At 48.6% G+C, this 17,300-nt stretch overlaps 1 protein-coding gene across 3 annotated transcripts in view; it reads right to left on the reverse strand.

The window, feature by feature from the left end:
- JARID2 (jumonji and AT-rich interaction domain containing 2) overlaps positions 1-17,300 on the reverse strand; it is a 257,939-nt gene that overhangs the window by 46,538 nt on the left and 194,101 nt on the right. For all 3 annotated transcript variants that reach the window (XM_047734111.1, XM_047734113.1, XM_047734112.1), the window contains one exon: positions 5,441-5,617. In XM_047734111.1, coding sequence (XP_047590067.1) covers positions 5,441-5,617 — 177 coding nt within the window. The remainder of the gene's footprint in view (positions 1-5,440; positions 5,618-17,300) is intronic.

Consider the following 17,300-nt stretch of genomic DNA (forward strand, 5'->3'; position numbering starts at 1 on the left):
CCGGGAGGTCCCATACCATCAGCCCCTGGGGGAAGGTCTGTATCCCTTATTCATCTGGGTTACCTTCCAAAACCACTACAATGAGCCAAGGTCTCACACACGTTTTTCATCTGCTCACGAGTTAAACTTATTTTATGTAGGACACAGAAATTAACTCCATAAAATTGCGTAACTGGTTAACGGCAAGATCCTGCCCTCTGTAAGGCTCAGACTGGGTTTCGACACTTCCCCCGCAAAATCATTTCCAGAACCCCCTTCCAAATCCTCCACAGATACAACATTTTCAGGAATAAGCAAACAAAATCTTTGCCCAGCACTCATGGGCGCTAACATTTGCCAAAAACTCTCAAACTAATTTTCCAGGAGATAATCTAGTGCAGTTGATCTGGTACCTCAAGGTGATATGTTTGGTCTTTTGAACACGTCACAGTAGAGTAACTTTACTAACAACGTTGTTTGTTTAGTATATAGAAGGACGCGGAAGGTCTCCATGCCCATGGCAACACCGTTACCAACTCAGATATAAAACAAATTCCTACTTTTCTAAAGGATTAATAAAGGGCAGGTGAACAGAATTCCAGAGGAAATGCCCCCGGGAGATCAGTGCCTGGGACGGGGCTGGGCAACCCCGCACACTGAGCGATGGCATAAAGCGAGCCATGGCATAAAGCAAGCCGGGATCTCAGACAATATGGCACTGCAGGAGGGGACTGCAGCGTGGCCACACCCACACGCCAGGACAGACCACCTGGGCTTCATCCCTCCCCCGAGTTCAGGTAGGCACCTAGCCCCATGGATTCTCACCAGGATGGGGGTTCTGGGACCCAACTGGGGTTGAACCCAAAGGCAGACCTTTGAAATGGCAGCCAATCCCTTCCCAGCTCAAAAACTGACATCAAAAAGACAACGGGTGGGGTGCTGCACTGAATTAATCACAGATGAACTCCATCTAACTAAAGCTCTAAGTCAACAACCTTGGGAGAAATTAGAGTAAGAGTAGTGGACCCTTTGTCTTACCTGCTCCCCCACCCAAAGAAACTTCATTCCCTGGTTAGCAAATATATACACTGTAGATCATAGCACACTGTCTTACACAACACAGGAAACAGAATTTTGAGACAGAGGAGATGTATGTAGGACCCATAAAGAAGAAAACAGTCAGGAGAAGGAGACCCAATGGAACCAGCATTATTAGAATTAGCACAGAACGCAAATTCGGGGCCTTGCAACTTTTGGTTTCTAGAAGTCTCATCTCGGGAAGTGTCTTTCTGAGTATGGGCAGAGTCAGGCTCTGATGAAGCCCAGCGGGTTTGGGCATGCTCCTTATTCCGCTTTGTCTTGCACTGTTTCCCCCGAGAAGCCAGCGCAGTTGTGGGGGGAAGAGACGGGAGTGTACAGGAGCACAGAAACCAAAAGGACACTGAGAGGGGAGTGTGGGTTCTCAGTTCAGGCACCCCACGCTACATCCAATAACACACACTGTCCCCCAACCACCCCATCCAAGAGCCCTAAAATTCATGACACAAAGAGCCCCAGAATATTTCAACATGTGAATCCCCAAAGTGAGCGTTTAAAACCCTTTTATGGGATGCCTGAGTGGCTCAGTCGGCCTTTGGATCAGGTCATGATCCCAGAGTCCTGGGCTTGAGCCCCAGGTCAGGCTCTCTGCTCCTCCCCCTGCTTGTGCTTTCTCGCTCTCTGCCAAGTAAGTAAATAAAAACTTTTTAAAACTTCAAAAATAAAAATAAAACCCTTTTACAGTTGGTGCAGTATCATTCTCACTCACACGTTAACTATTTAAAAGAGCAAAATCTCTGACATTTTAAGAAATAAAAGTCTCCCTGTATGCGAAGTGCAGGTATGTGTGTCTGTAGACACAGACACATTTTCCGTGACTGCTTATGGCAATGACCGTGGTCAATGCAAAACTCTTACCCTCTTCCCTCAGACAGTGGAGACGTCAGTCAATTCCCTCACCCTGACCCCCCACCCCACATGGAACTTTCTATCTAATGTGGCAGCAGCTGTCTGTTCAGCTCACGTGGACAGAGAATTAGAGAGAGCGTAAGCCCATGCACAACCAAAGGGGAACTCGACACTGGAGGGCACATCAGTGAGACGACTGCCCAGTGAACCGGAAAGTTCAAACAGGATGCAAGGGAGGAGGTCAGGACCCAACCACACGTGCAAAAGCAGTCATGGGATTAATCTACCAGATCCACACGATGGAACTGTGATAGTCTTACCTGTAAGAAGTACAATTCGGTCATTAAGATATGGATCTGAGGAGCCCCTGGGTGGCTCAGTCAGTTGAGCATCCGACTCTCGATTTCAGCTCAGGTCCTGATCTCAAGGTTGTGAGATCGAGCCCTGCATCGCGTTTCCCCACTCAGAGTCTACCTGGATATTCTCTCCCGCGGCCCCTTCCCCTACTCATGCTGTCTTCTCTCTCAAACAAATAAATAAAATCTTACACAAAAACCAAAAAATTCGTATTTGGTCCTCACTCATGATTTCTGGCTCCCAGCTCCCCAAGTCCTGGAATTTCCAAAGCCCTGAAAGGGATACAGAGATCTTTCATTATTTTAGTGAGGGGAACTTTGGAAAGTACCTACAGATGGGGCTGGTTGCCAGGAGAACCAACTATGTCAGCAGTGGACTCAAACTTTTAGCCCTGCCCCCTGACCCCGGGGAAGGTGAGAGGGGTTGGGGAGGAATGAAATGGCCGAAGACTTGGGTCAGTCATGCCTATGTAATTACACGTGCATAAAAACCCAACAGGACAGGGTTCTAAGAGTTTCTGGGCTGGGAGACCTGTGGAGAAGCAGAGTGGCAGGCATGGAGGGGGCATAGGAGCGCCAATACCCTTTCCCCATACCTCACCCTCCGTATCTCTCCATATGGTGGATCTCTATCCTTTATCGTGTCCTTTAACAAACTAGTGAAAGAAAGGGTCTCCCTGAGTTCTGCGAGCCACTCTAACAGATTAATCAGAGCTGAGAGAGAAGTTACTGGAACCTCCAATGTGTAGCTGGTGGGTCAGAAGCCCATGTTAACAGGTGAGGGTGGGGAATGAGGGGCCGTCTCAGAGGACGGAGCCCTCAACCTGTGGAATCCAATGCAATCTCCACGCAGGCAGTGTTGGAATGGAGTTAAATTCTCGGAGCCCTGCTGGTGACCCAGAATTGCTGGGTACTGTAGGGGAAAGGGGGCCCTCACCCCCGGGCTGGAATTGGGTCCAGAAACTCTAAAAGACTGATGAATTCACCCACCCAACACAGTGAGACCATGAAAAACGGCATCAAGGAACCATTCTGACGCTATCCTAATGAGATATATTTCCATCCCATGGACGCAGAGACCAACCGAGAGGGGCTTAACTTCACGTTTCGTTCATTGACTCTCGACTCCTATTAAACCAGAAGTAAAACTAGAAAATACCTCCTCAAGAACTAGAACAAACAAACAAATCCCCACAGTCTTCCTCCTGGCTTCATTCTACCTCAGAGAGCTCAGGCCTTCTGACGGCTGCAGCCAGCAGCTCCGGGATGATAAATTCCTAGTCTGTTCTCTGGAGCTGCGTCTCTCACCATCCCTGCAAACTCAGCAGATAATAAAGTTCCTAACTACCCCCAAATCACCTCCCTTCCTAATGCCTCTTCTATTACCTCCCGCCCTGGCTCTCCAGGCAGCAGTGAAAAGCTGCTCGCCTTTGCTCCAAATCGCCCTTGTGCTCCCCTGCACCACGCTCTGTTCCCACGTCCGGCCCCCCCGGGGGCGATTTCCTGGCTGGGCTCCTTGGGCGCTCGGCATCTCTCTTTTCATTTCAGACAGCACAGCGGCTAGAAGGATCCTTCTGAACTTGAGCTATTTTATCTCATTTCCACAACTAAAATCATCACCCATTTCCCATTCTCCACACCGGAACCGTTCCTCCCGCCCAGCAGACCATGTTACTACCTCCATTTGGTCCCTCCCAGTCACCCCGAAGAACACCACCCCCTCCACACACACTCAGGTGGGACAACCATCCCACCACCATGCCACGCGCCACGGTTCACGAACGTCCACGGCAAGTTCGGCTCCATCCCTGCACCCGTATCCCGACTCCTACACGGAGCTCTCTTCCAACTGTCAAGACTTCCCAAGGACCACAGCTGTAGGGGGGGCCCTTGTTCCTCTGAGGTTAAAATTAAGTCAGCACTCTGTAGTCTGCACTGGGAGTATTAAGCCCCTCTCCCCAACTCTTAAGTTCTTAAAAAGAGGGTCTCCTCCTCCGCTGCGTCCACATGTCTCCTAAACACAGTCCTAGTCAAGAAGCAGGACAAATAACCATGACAGTGACAAGGCAGAAAGGCTCAACAATGGTGAAATGAAAGCCAGGCACGGCCCCATCACACCCAACCCGCACTGGACCTGAGCCTCTACTGCCCACGGGGTCCAGAAAGACAACAGGAGCTCAGTGCACGGCCGCGGGGGAGGAAAGGGGGAAATCTGCCTTTGCCTCAATCACTTATTGACAACACTGGTTTTGTTCTGGCTGAAGCCACAACAGACAGGGGCTGGCCACCTCATAGGGTCTCTGAGCCCGGAATGAAACAGGATGCCTAGTGCCCCAGTAGGGACACAACAGGAAATGGGCCATAATAGCTCCCCAAGGGATTCTCCCCACCTCTCCTTGCCTGTTTTTCTTGCCTACTTTCTCTCCCCACCCCCCATCCTCCCTGCTGCAGTGCATCGAGGAATTCCCAGGCCTTTGTTACCTCTGGCCAGGCAGCCAGCCACAATTCCAGCCTTCTGAGGGGTCCCCTCCCTCAGGTCCCCTTCCCTTTCAGCCATCCTCACCATCGATGCCAGCTTCATCTTTTCAGGGCACAACTCCGATTACATCACTACCCTGCTCTAGGCACGGCCGACTCATTTCGGTCGATTCCTCGCTGAGGACCACTCTTGTCCTCCTCCCAAACCACAGCCCTCAAGGAGGAGAAAAACAGTCTAGTTCATAATACAGGTGCATTTACCTGATTCCACATGTTCAATAATAGTTTTCTTTCTACATGACCTCTGCCTGCTAAAATCACAGTAATTTTAAGTTGATCACAAAAGATTTTTCACGAGAGCTTTTTGGCCATCCCTGTGTAGAGGGGATCTCTTCCTCTTGCGGATCCCATTATCTGCAGCGCTTACAGGGCTGACCATCGCCTCCGCAATGAATATCCACACCCTTGTCTTAACAATCTCTTCATCTAGAACATGCGTTGACTGTACTGGGCGGTACTCACCTCTTTGCCCTGCAAGCTCCTAGCACCTAGACAAGGGCCCAGAACCAGCTCTGCAGCCTTCATCGTCCTCTTCTACCTCGACAGATGACCCACTGCAGCTCTCTCAGCCAGAGCTGTGCATTCTAGCATTTTCTGCCCCAAATCGAAAGTGGACCTACCATGCCCATTGTGAACATGCTTGTGGGTTTTTCCTTTCCTGGGGGTTGACTGGCATGAAGATGAAGCATTGTTGGCTGCTGCTTTGACGTCTTCCGTCTCATCGTCTTCCTCCTCGACGTCCTCCTCGTCCTGAGAGCTTCCGAAATACACCATGCTGTTGGGCAGTGCAGGAGAACCTGGCAGGGTTGAAGGAAGAGGGTTCAGGCCTGGGTCCTCGCCCCTCATGCAAGGGGCACTACACATGGGGACACTTATTAAGGGACGAAGGGAAATCCCGGTGCCTGAGCAGATAAAACAAAGCTGTTCATCTCCTTGCCACTTTTATTTTTCAAATATCCCCCAGGACACAAAACTCCATCTGTGCCCTTTCAACGGATTTCAAGAGAATTCCCCCAAAAGAGGGATGATGCCATTCACCAAACACAACAAATCAAAAATTTTAAATCTCATATGAATGGTCTGGGGAAGGAGGGCCATGAAGACCACAAAGAATTGAACTGAGCTGGGTGGGGGAAGGGGGGGAAAAGCAGTAAAATTAAAACACCTACTTACAATGTCAAGGAAGAGGAGAGACTATTCTAGGTTATGCATTTAACTTACTAACACGAATTTAAACAAATGAATTTAAAAAAGAAAGACACAGCTCAGGTCATGATCTCATAGTCCTGGGATCGAGCCCTGCATCCGGCTCTCTGCTCGGAGGGAAGCCTGCTTCCCCCTCTCTCTCTCTGCCTGCCTCTCTGTCTACTTGCAATCTCTCTCACACGCGTGCATGTGCTCTATCAAATAAATAAATCTTTTTTAAAAATTTAAAAATAAAAATAAAAACAAAAGACAAACCAAGAGATAAAAACACTTTGACACATTCCCATATAAGGTAATGGTCTTGTATTCACAATGAGGGGAATAACAGACAAGGATTCCCCCGAATCACAATGTATTTGGAAGCTACTCTGATATGATGATCAGGTTAGTAGCATGTAAAAATTACTAAAATAAATCCCGGCACAAGATGAAGCTACAAGTGCTGGATTTAAAAAAAAAAACAAAACAAAAACCTCCCAAGAGCAAACCCCGTATCCCTCACTCCTTTTATACCTTAACCTTCTGCTTGTGCCCCTCAATGTTCTCATTTCTGAATTTAAGATAAAGCACTAACACCGGAAGATAAGCTCCATTTACAAAGAAGCACAACATAGTTCTTCTTTATCAGACAATGACAATTTAGAGATCCCTCAACTCACTGATTAAGACCAGAAGCTGCTTAACATCCAAAGAAAATCTCCCAAATTAATTTCCAGCAACAACGTCAATCTTTGTTTCTTTTTCCTTTTTAAACATTTATTTATTTGACAGAGAGAGAGAGTGAGAGAGAAAGAACACAAGTGGGGTAAGAGGGAGAAGCAGGCTCACTGCCAAGCAGAGAGCCTGACGCAGAGCTCAAACCCAGGACCCTGGGATCATGACCTGAGCCGGAGGCAGCCACTTAATGACTGAGCTACCCAGGTGCCCCCGTTTGTTTGTTTGTTTGTTTGTTTTAATAAATTTTATTTATTTGACAGAGAACAAGAGATGGAACGCAAGCAGGGGCAGTGGGAGAGGGAGAAGGAGGCTCCCAGCTGAGCAAGCAGGGAGCCCAACTTGGGGCTCGATCCCACGACCCTGGGACCACGACCTGAGCCGAAGGCAGGCGCCCAACCGACTGAGCCACGCAGGCGCCCCAACTTCAATCCTCTTAACCATGAAGTATTTGGGAGGAGAACTACTACCAAGTAGCAGAAGAACTATTAAATGTGAAATTCATTCCTTCTCTTGCCTTTCCCGAGAATGAGCTAACGCTTCAGTGTATCAACAATGACACAGGTGACCAATCCGCTTTCCTTCCTGATGGAGATCTTGAACTTCAGCCATGAAAGGTTAAAACCATCCCTGTCGGGCTGCCAGCCACATGATCCAACAAGGAGGCGGAAATGAACGGGCAACACTGGGGGAAGTGGTATTAAGCCCAATACCGATCTTGCAGAAATGGAAGGACCCACACAGACACCTCCAAGGCCCCTTCTTCTCCTATTCTGTTCTTTCTTCCATGACATTTTAAAAACCCCAAAAGTTATGTGGGTCACCCTGCTGGGTAGAAATGAAACTCCAAAGGATGTACATGGCAGAACAGACTTGGCCATGGCCCGAAAATCCATTAAGCTTATTTCCGCCCCTTTGATCATTTCCAGGTAGAAGCAGGTTTTCAATGGAAGGAAGGTTCTTATAAACCAGGAGCTACCGATGAAGAAAAAAAGGAAAAGAGAAAACAGCTAGCCAAACTTCCTCTGGAACGACTTATCTATATATCTGTTCTGAAGTGGTTTTAGAATTAGTGTGAGAGTGACTAGGAGGAGGGGACAGCACCCTCCCGGGTTCCAACTCGGAGCCCGCAGTTAGGATTCTCCATTCACAAGTGGCTACGGGTGCCTCTGTCCGCAGTCCAGTGACCAGTCCTGCTGGACCTTTCCTTCCCGAATCTAACCACAGAAGTACTTTACAAAAAGCAAGACAAACTGTATTTTGCACTCATGAAACAGACGGACGGACAGAGACATTTATCTCACCACAAGGTCCCACTCATCCCAGCACAGAACAGAGCAGAAGGCAACATGTCACGTGCTGTTGTACAGACCGAGCAAGGAACCTCCAAGCTTGGAACTGGGGGGCTCGGTCATTCGATTTCCCTTTTCTGTGAAATAACCAGGAATGAGGGAGGCATCTCAAGTGCCTCCCAGAGGAAATTAGCCATGCGGGATGTCTTCCAAAGAAGAGCCTCCCCGGACTCCATCTTGGATACGCGCACCCGCACAAGACCAGGTGCGTGCGTGTGCGCATGCGTGGAGCCCGCAGCAGCCCATGGACCCCCGCCACCCACCAGGGGGCAGCAGGGGAAGGGATGTGCTGGTAGGGGGTTCAGCCCAGCCCCTCCAGCCTTCCTCCAGCCTTCCTGAGATTCATTCTGCAACCAAGGACCACTGGGGAGTCGTTTTGGTTTTTTTGTTTTTTTTGTTTTTTTTTTTTTTAAGGTGGCGGAGAGGGAGTCAGACTAAAAATGGTCAAGGTTTCAAAGAGAATCTGCTAAAAGATCCAGGTGCAACATATGGAAAACAAAGAGTTTATTTCCATTTAACAGCATCTGTTGAGGATTTTTTTTAGGACTCAAAGCTTGGCTAAGCAGCATGAAGCAACTATCCTATATCTTATACTGAGGATTCTGAGAATGGGGTAAACGTTATATTCCAGAGAACGATAAAATGGAGGAGATGTCTAGATGCATCTAAGCGTTAATATCCCTTAAAGAAAGCACACAGGGTAATTTCTTCCACAATAGCAGCAAATAACCAATCTTTTGTATGTATCTGTTTTAGCAGCTTCTCCGCAAATACAAACTGCTCTAACCTCTAGAGAAAGTCAGAGGCTAACGCAAGGAACAGGTAAGATGTGAAGAGCGGGAGATGGGGTGTTCCCGAGGGGCATTCTCAACATGAAACTCCGAATGCCACCAAGTCCTGGGGGAGTTGGCTCTGCAGTGGGGGTGGGGGGAGGTGCTGTGCCCTCAGTTTGCGGGCACAGGGCATAAGAACAGAGCACCTGCACACTAACAGGTGCCTGTGCTTCTCGTCAGGACCCTGTTGGACCCAAAGGTAAAATCATCATCAAAGCATCCTCGCCTTTTTCATACCAATTCTCCCCTCTGGCAGGTGCCACTCATGACAAACAACCCAGCTCCTCCTGGGTATGGCCTTACTTTCCTTTAGCCTGTGTTCATGAAGCCTCCACCAACCAGAAACCTGTCCACCAGGAGTGGCCTTGTGAACTGTGAGCTTCTGCCTCTGAAGAACAGACCTCCAGAATTTTCTCATGCCTTCACATTTCACTAACTTTAGAGTCCAACTGAAGCCAGCAGGAAACGTTAAATCCCACAGAGCCTGGTACCCTATCACCAAGAGTCTACTGTATGTGATCCCGTGAAGCCCCTGTTGCTGGCCTGTTCCATTTGCAAAGCCGGCATTCAGATCAAGACAAACCAGCGGCGCCTGGGTGGCTCAGTGGGTTAAAGCCTCCGCCTTCGGCTCAGGTCATGATCTCAGGGTCTTGGGATCAAACCCCACATCAGGCTCTCTGCTCAGCGGGAAGCCTGCTTCCCCCTCCCCCTCTGCCTGCCTCTCTGCCTACCTGTGATCTCTCTCTCTCTCTCTGTCAAATAAATAAATAAATAAAAACTTAAAAAAAAAAAAAAAAAAAAAAGACAAACCAAGAGCTGGCCAAGAGTGGAAGGAGCTTTCATTCTCACAGAGAGAAAACCAGTAAAATCATCCCATTATTTCAGGCCACACTAAAAATAGTGACAGAGAAGCACTGTTTTATACGAATACCTGGAGAATAACGAGGGAACAACTTCAAATAGATAAAAGTAAGCATAGAGCCTATAAGGAACCACAACTAGTCAAAGGCATTCACGCAGAGCACATTCATTTCTTCTTAGCCTAGATTCAAGCTCGATTATCTAATTTACAGATTAGCATAGAACAAGAGCAATCTGCTAGACACAAGAAAAGGTGAAGGAAAGGCATTTTATAAACCCTAAAGCAATCTAGGTTATTTCTCGCTAGTGAAAATGACCCCACATTCCTCAGGTTTTTAAAAAGCGGTGAATGGGTGTGTTACACAGTCATTATCGATGTACAGTCCCCAGAAAGCTCAATCCGTGTTTAGTATTTGAAAAGAGAAGAGCACGTATGCTTTTAAAGTTTTCATCAAAAACACTATGCAACTTACAGATCCTGGTACATAAGCAAGCATCATCTCTAGACAATTTATTAGGGAAAATTCTTTACTACAAACATCCGAGGAGGCAGACTTCAGGAAAAGCTTGCTGGGGGTCTAGTGCGAAAACTGGAATGGAGCTACAGGACAAGGAGAACAGGGACAGGGGGCCATGTGGTTTCACTGCATGAAAAAGCTTCCCCAGAGAGCTCTTCCCTTTCCATAGCAAGACCAACCTGCTGCACACCAGAAAAGACGGGGAAAACAAGGGGTCTCCCAGGGGGCTCAGCTGCTCCCCATTCGGAGCTCTTCCCCTGGTGTTCTCAGGGTGGTCCGTCCCGTCCCCCCCCCCCACAAGCCCTGTGTGCGATGTTAATTAACAACACAGCAAGGCTGACTCACCATGCAGAATTACATCCTGTCTCCCTTGCAAACTGTAACTCTAGCAATGTAATCAATGAAAAGGCCAAGGTTTGGAAAGACTTAAGGAATGTGTGGGGTATCTGGGGAGGAGCAAGGGAGCTTCTATACCCATTAAATTATAAAAGTGTATTTAGCGTATACAGTTTTCTCCTAAAATCGCAGGCAGATTTTTCTCTTCTGATTATTCAAGTGCATTAGCAAATGCGGGAAAAAAATCTGAACTTGGATCAGATAAGTGGAATCGGGAGTACAGAATGCATGTGTGCTTTGCCAAAGCCGTATTTCATTACTTTTCAGAATTAGCTGGCAATGTCTCCACAATATTTACTGAAGTGAAAACCAAATGTTTTCATCTGGACAAAAATCAAACTGTGGTATGTTACAACCACAACAGAAATCATTTTAATCCAAAAGCTTGCTTTCTCTAATTTGGGCTGTGGTTTCCATAAAATTGGATTCTTCTCCATGAATCATAATCATGTACACATACAAGCCCTTCTTCCCATTATCTTCCCTCCCCCGACCAGTTCTTTATCTTAACAAGCTAAACATAGCTCCGTTCTATTTTGGAAAGACCCTACGGGGATTCCCTGCACGCTGTCATTTAGCTGGGGAGTCCAATCCTGTAGCCTGACCTAATAAACCCGGCTGGCCCACCGCCTTGGCATTTTCATGATTGATCCTTCAGGTTACGCAAACAGAATGAAAAGCAGTCGGCTCCTACTACCATACAAAGACATTTTAAAACAAAACTTCAGAGTGAAGTGGCAGGGGCTGAGAGCTGGGGGTAGGGAATAGTTGTTTGCGGATTTCCTGAGTTAGGGGAAAGCTCCAACCGCTGACACGGGAGAGTCACAGAAAAATGCAGCTGCAATGGCCCTGTGTCGTTTGCCTACCTCTGGATGTACCAGGCACCAATGCTCCTGACCCAAACAGAACAGAGCTCTGAACTCATCCACAAGCTCGTGTTACCCCGCAGGTAAACACAAAGTGTCCTGAAAGGCTGTGGGACAGCGAGGACACACTGAAAGGAAGGGTCTCTTGGTCTCTTCCGGGTTGGCCTTTATAATTTACCAGCAAAGAGCTGACAACAGGAGTTCCCCAACTTCGTCCGCCGCGTGCCCTAAGATTACTGGCCATAGCCAGCCTCTCCGTGTGCTATTTTCTTTACAGTAATCCACATCCACACGTCAATGACTTATCTGTAGAATATGGCAGAAAATGTGTATCACTTGTTCTAAAGGAAAGGTAATTAAAATTACGGTAGAATTTTAAGATGTTCAGCTAAAGCCATCTCTGGCACCACCGGGGGTACAAGAGGGCATGGGGGACAGCCTGCCAAGCTGGAGGCCAAATTCAAAGGCAGCCCCTAACTCCTTATGGGATAAGGAGCTGCCTCCATGTGACAGTGCCTCATCCTGGGGCTGCTACTCCTTTTTACACATGCAAATACGAATCGCTGCAAAAAGACCCTCCACAGAATCTGAAAATCTAGAAAAATCTAGGCGTCAGCTCAGCTGGCACGTGCTTTTTTGCTCTGAGACCGTCTGCCTGTCTGTAAAGGCAGGATGAAGTCTCCAGCCACAACAACCGTGATGGCCCTGAAGGGTCGAAGATCACGTATGCAGAAGCACCGTGAAGTCGGCCTCGCGGAACTGCTATTAGGTTACTACTCGGCTTCAGTGACAAAAACTTAGACCTCGAACATCAGGCCGTTGGGTAAACTCCACAAGGTCGAAGTGAAAGCAACTGATTTCCCATCTGCTTTCCTACACGGGGAAGGCAAGCGGGTCGAGAACAAGAATCTTGGGGCAGGGGGTAGATGCAAAGTGAACTCAACAGTTAGGATTTCTGGAACTGGGAGCGAGTGAGTGATGCCAAGAGCTGGAAACCTTCAGCCCCGTGAAGGTCTTCTAAGAATAGGGAGGGAGGGAGGGTGACCCCCCCCTCACTGCCTGGCCGATCTTTCGCACAGCATCCCTCCCCCATCGCAGCTCCCTGGCATGGGCCTAGGGGCACGTGCAGCCAGCTATTCCCATCTGACCCCACATCTGGGAAACTCCCCAACGTGAGGGCACGTGTTCTGGCCACCGGCCCTAACACAACAGACTCAGCAGTGATGACCACGTTTGCTTCCAATGCTTGCTGACGCGCCTGTAGCGACAGAAGCAGCTAGCTTTCAATCAACAGCTGGAACTCTCCCCTTACATTCTTGCCCGGGTTTCTTATCTACACCCAGGCTTAAAACAGAACACAAACACCCGATGGAACGATGGAACGCAGTGAGGGCTCTCGGACTCCAACTCCAACAAGCAAACAGCCAGGATGACTTTGAAAGTTCCTGACTTCTACCATCAAGTTCAGAAGTGGAAACAAGAACAAGTTAGACAGTGGCTTTAAGAAGGTCACACGGCCACTCTCTGAACACGGAAGTCTGTGCTCTCTTCTTCATGCGAAACATCCACAAATCCTGACAGACACCGAATGCTGAAGGCAGAGTCACCTTGCCTGGGGGACACGCACACTGTGAAAATTAGTAAGGGGGGACTTCGTGAGAGGTGGGAGGCTGGAGAGGGGAGCCGCGACACCATCCATGTAAATTACGGGAAGAAGTGTCAATTTCCAGGCCCCGACGGAAGAACGGCAACAGGAAAGACTCATCAATTACAGGCCGCATCGGGGAACGATAAGACACGCGACTCCGGTAAGAAATCCACCACGCCTGCTACTCAGCCCCTGAGAAATGGTCAGCACCCTGAACTCTTTACTGTTCATGGAAATAACCCCTTCCTGACTTCCTCCGCCACAAAACGTTCCTCTTGAGGACTTGAGTGACCTCAAAACAGTGATGCTTCGGCAGCCAGCAAAGGCGCTCACCAGCAAACAAAACAGGACGGTCCCTACTAAAAGTTTCCCCCACCCCATCTACCTTCACTAAACGGATTTCAGAATCTCTAGAAATTAAGGAGAAGGCCAGAGATGATTGTGCGGAATACCACTGACTCAGTACCAGCAGCCAGCAGTGGGGAAGAGCGAGCCTGCTTTATTGTCAGAGAGGGCAAAGCCTCGCGCCGGGCCAGCCCTCTGAGCAAAATGTCTTGGAATCTGAACAACTGATGAAGGTCACAGAGCAATTAAAAGGGATCCATCCTTCCCCTCCTCGGCGCGGAAGAATGCCATGGTTTCATATTTCTTCCCAACTAGCCTGATCAACGATCCTGGCAAACAAATCGCTTGCTCAGCAGAACTCAGCCACATTTACACAGACTCCACTGGAAAACCAAGGATAGAAAGGCTGGTCTGATCTGGAGAAAAGAGAAGGTGGCACCTTTAGCCCTCAAGACAGCTGTGAATACCATCCTGGACCCTGCTTCCTCCCCTCTGTTATAGCCCTCAAAAAGTAAGATGCAACGCCTCTCCCAAGGAGCCATCAAAAAAAGTTGTGTACCACTGTGGCAATGTGCCTTCCTCCCCAAAGATCTCGTATAATGTAACCGCATTCCCATTTTGCTCCATGAAGTTCATTATTAGTGCTGAAGTGTTCCTTGCAATTGGAGGACTGCTTAATTGCTTTCTAGCAGGTTAATCCCCTTTCATTCTATGACCTCTAAACCACCCCAGGCTTTCTGCATTTGCCCTACTTACAATTTATCGTTCTCAATACCCAAGGTCAGTCCTCTATCTACCTGTGTGCTCCCTGTAAACAAAGCCGGCTATTGTCCTCAGAGAAAGCCCCCCCCCCCGGGGGGGGGGGGAAGGTCGTCTGTTCTGCGGGTCTTTCAGAAGGTTCCTTCTTCAATCTCAAATCCTGTCTTTTCCCCTCGGGGAAACTAAAAGGACTGGGCACACAGAAACCACGTGAAATAGGCTTACTGCAGATGGAGGGGCCTGTCAGGGATAGGAGATTCTAGGCCTAGGGCTGGATCCTTGGATAACTGCCCCCAATCCAGAATGGTGGAGGGACAGCGGGCCCCTCTGCGCCTCAAACCATTTCCCCCCAGCTGCCAGCCAGGATCACCTTCCGGAAGGCCCTGGCCTTGTACAGCACCCTGTCAGCTGCAGAACCCCACTGGGACCCAAATATGTAGCCCAAGGCCCCCAGGAGTGGACAACACAGCGCACACTTCCCGGCACTCACCTGGGGCCCTTCCGGGCCTCGCTAGAGGCCACACCCACCCCACCCCCCATGCCCACAAAGCCGGCTCCAGTGCTCCTTCCTTTGCCAGATGGCATTTCCCTCCTCCTGGTGCGCCCTCCGCACCCATCTACCCTGGCATCTTCCACAGGTTCACTGTGAGCCTCTCTGCTTTTGTGTTCCTAATCTGTTTTCTAGGTGTCTAGCATATAAAAAGGGTTCCACAGAGGGCCCGCTGAATTAATTAGCAACTGAATGACAGCTGATCACGGAAGAGTCTGTAAGACTCTAGAAACAAAAGGCAGGCGAGTCCCCAGACAGAAAGTGCTACTCCTTGACCAAGAACACTGCCCGCCCCACGCAAAAGACCTCTTGGCACCAGGCTGGTCTGTGATGCTCCATGTGACACCCTCAGAGAGAGAGAGAGAGAGAGAGAGAGAGAGTGTGTGTGTGTGTGTGTGTGTGTGTGTGTGTGTGTGTTTCGAGAATCCCCTTTGGGAATCCCCCTTGTTTGCAGCACCCTGTAAAGAGAAAAATGTAAATAAGAGAAGCATTTAACCTGCCACTGCTCTACTGTGCTAAGCTTTTTAATCTGTTAATAATCATAGTCAGAACAAAGGGAAGACAATCCAACTCATTAGGAACAGCAGAGGAACAGGGACGGCACCCATCGCTGGGCACGGCACACGACGCACGGCCCCTTCTTGGAGGGAACCAGGCGAAGATACTAATTGTGCCTCTGGCAGGAGACATGCAGACCCCCTTCGAAGCTGCTCCTTAAAAATGCATACACTGCAGGCAAACACTTCCAGCCCCGCCGCACTGTTCAATCCACGTTCACTTCCTCTAGAAATTTTAGGTCATGATCTTAAATAGGAAAGGAGAGAGAGCGCCTTGCCAAGCTGAGCTGAGAGGTCTCTGAGGGCCTGGAAGCAGATTTTTTTTTTTAATCACTGAGTCTTCTGAACCTGACTGGCTGGCTCGCGTGTTTCCATATACACGCTACTCCTGGGGTCAGTAATGGCCCAGAGAGTCCCCACCCGCCACCAAGATATCTGATGGAATTGTGGGGAGAAGGCACGGTCTTGGGATCTCGGGAGGCTGGGAACGGACAGTCCATCTGATCTGACTCATTACTTCTGCAGCCAGACTCTCCTCCCGTGTAAATGAGCTGCTTATTAAAGGCTGATTTTTACCCCGAACAGCGCCGGCCGTCACCCAAGGCTGAGGGAGCAAACGGGGCTCTGCGGAACCTGGAGTTTGGGGGACTCTGATAAGCTCTCTGTGGTCTGGAATCTGCAACCCAAGAAGAAAGCACTAGAACGCAGGTCGCATTCCTGGCTGCCAACTTCAGAGAATAGGAGGCAAAGTCAGGGCAGAGGCCTGACTGAGGACGTTTGTCGGCCGCAGCTGATAGCAGAAAGTCAGAAATAACGTCTGAGCACAAACAAGGAACCTGCTAAGTGACGAGACACCCACAAAATGGATCCAGTATTTATGGGATGCTGTTCGGTGGAAAACCAGACTACACAGTGACTGGGAGAGAGGTGGGGTTCGCAGAGGGAGGAGGACACATGTCTCTGTCTCTGTCTCTCTCACACACACACATACACACACACACACAGAAGGAAGGCTCAGGAATATTTTCATCACAGAGATGGTTACCAGTGGTGGTCTCTGAGAGACCAGAGGGAGGGTATTTTAGATTATTATTCTGCCTACTACCCCCATCTTTTCTGCTGATGTTCCCTAGAGAAACATGGAATAGTTCCCTGACCAAAAACAAAAGTTCAACACCGTATTTTTCTTAACTTCAAATACTAAGAAAACCACTGACGTACCACTACATCAGGGATCTGTTTAACCCTTGTCCACATCAAACTAGTTTTAATTGGCTCAAGCAATCACATTCTCAACTGTGCCATGCCTGTACCCCCAGACCCACCCCATTCCCAGGACAGGCAAGGCAACATAGAGGAATCACCTATCATTTGGGGGCTTTTGAAGCCAAATCAGGTTAAGCATTTCTGACTTCACAAAAACATAATTTAAAAAAAAATAAAGCTAAAGATGACTCGGATTTTTTTTTTTTTTAAAAGCACCTGTAGTCAAGAAATTACAGGAGAAAGAGTACAATATTATGTGTGAGACCAATCCAGTTTATCAGGTAAAGCCAAATAACGAAACCTATTTTATTGCCTGGCTCATAAACTCAGAAATTTACAAAGCTCAGAGCATTTTTACACAATTGTTTTAAACACACCTCCTGGACTTCGCTTACTCAAGCCTTTGTTCCATCCCACAATGCAAAGTACACTGTGGCGATCTTCTGACCTGGTTCTCTTTTATCTAGAGCCATGAAACGTCAAAGCTGGATGCCATTTACAGAAGCAATCAGCGTGCCTCTCTACAGAGGCATTTTTTAAAAATAATGTCTCTACGTGTGCGCACGGCACAAATCCTCTCTAAAAACTGAGTCGCACCCGCTCCACAGC

The sequence above is a fragment of the Lutra lutra genome, chromosome 6 (assembly GCF_902655055.1).
Source record: "Lutra lutra chromosome 6, mLutLut1.2, whole genome shotgun sequence".
Taxonomy (NCBI): Eukaryota; Metazoa; Chordata; class Mammalia; order Carnivora; family Mustelidae; genus Lutra; species Lutra lutra.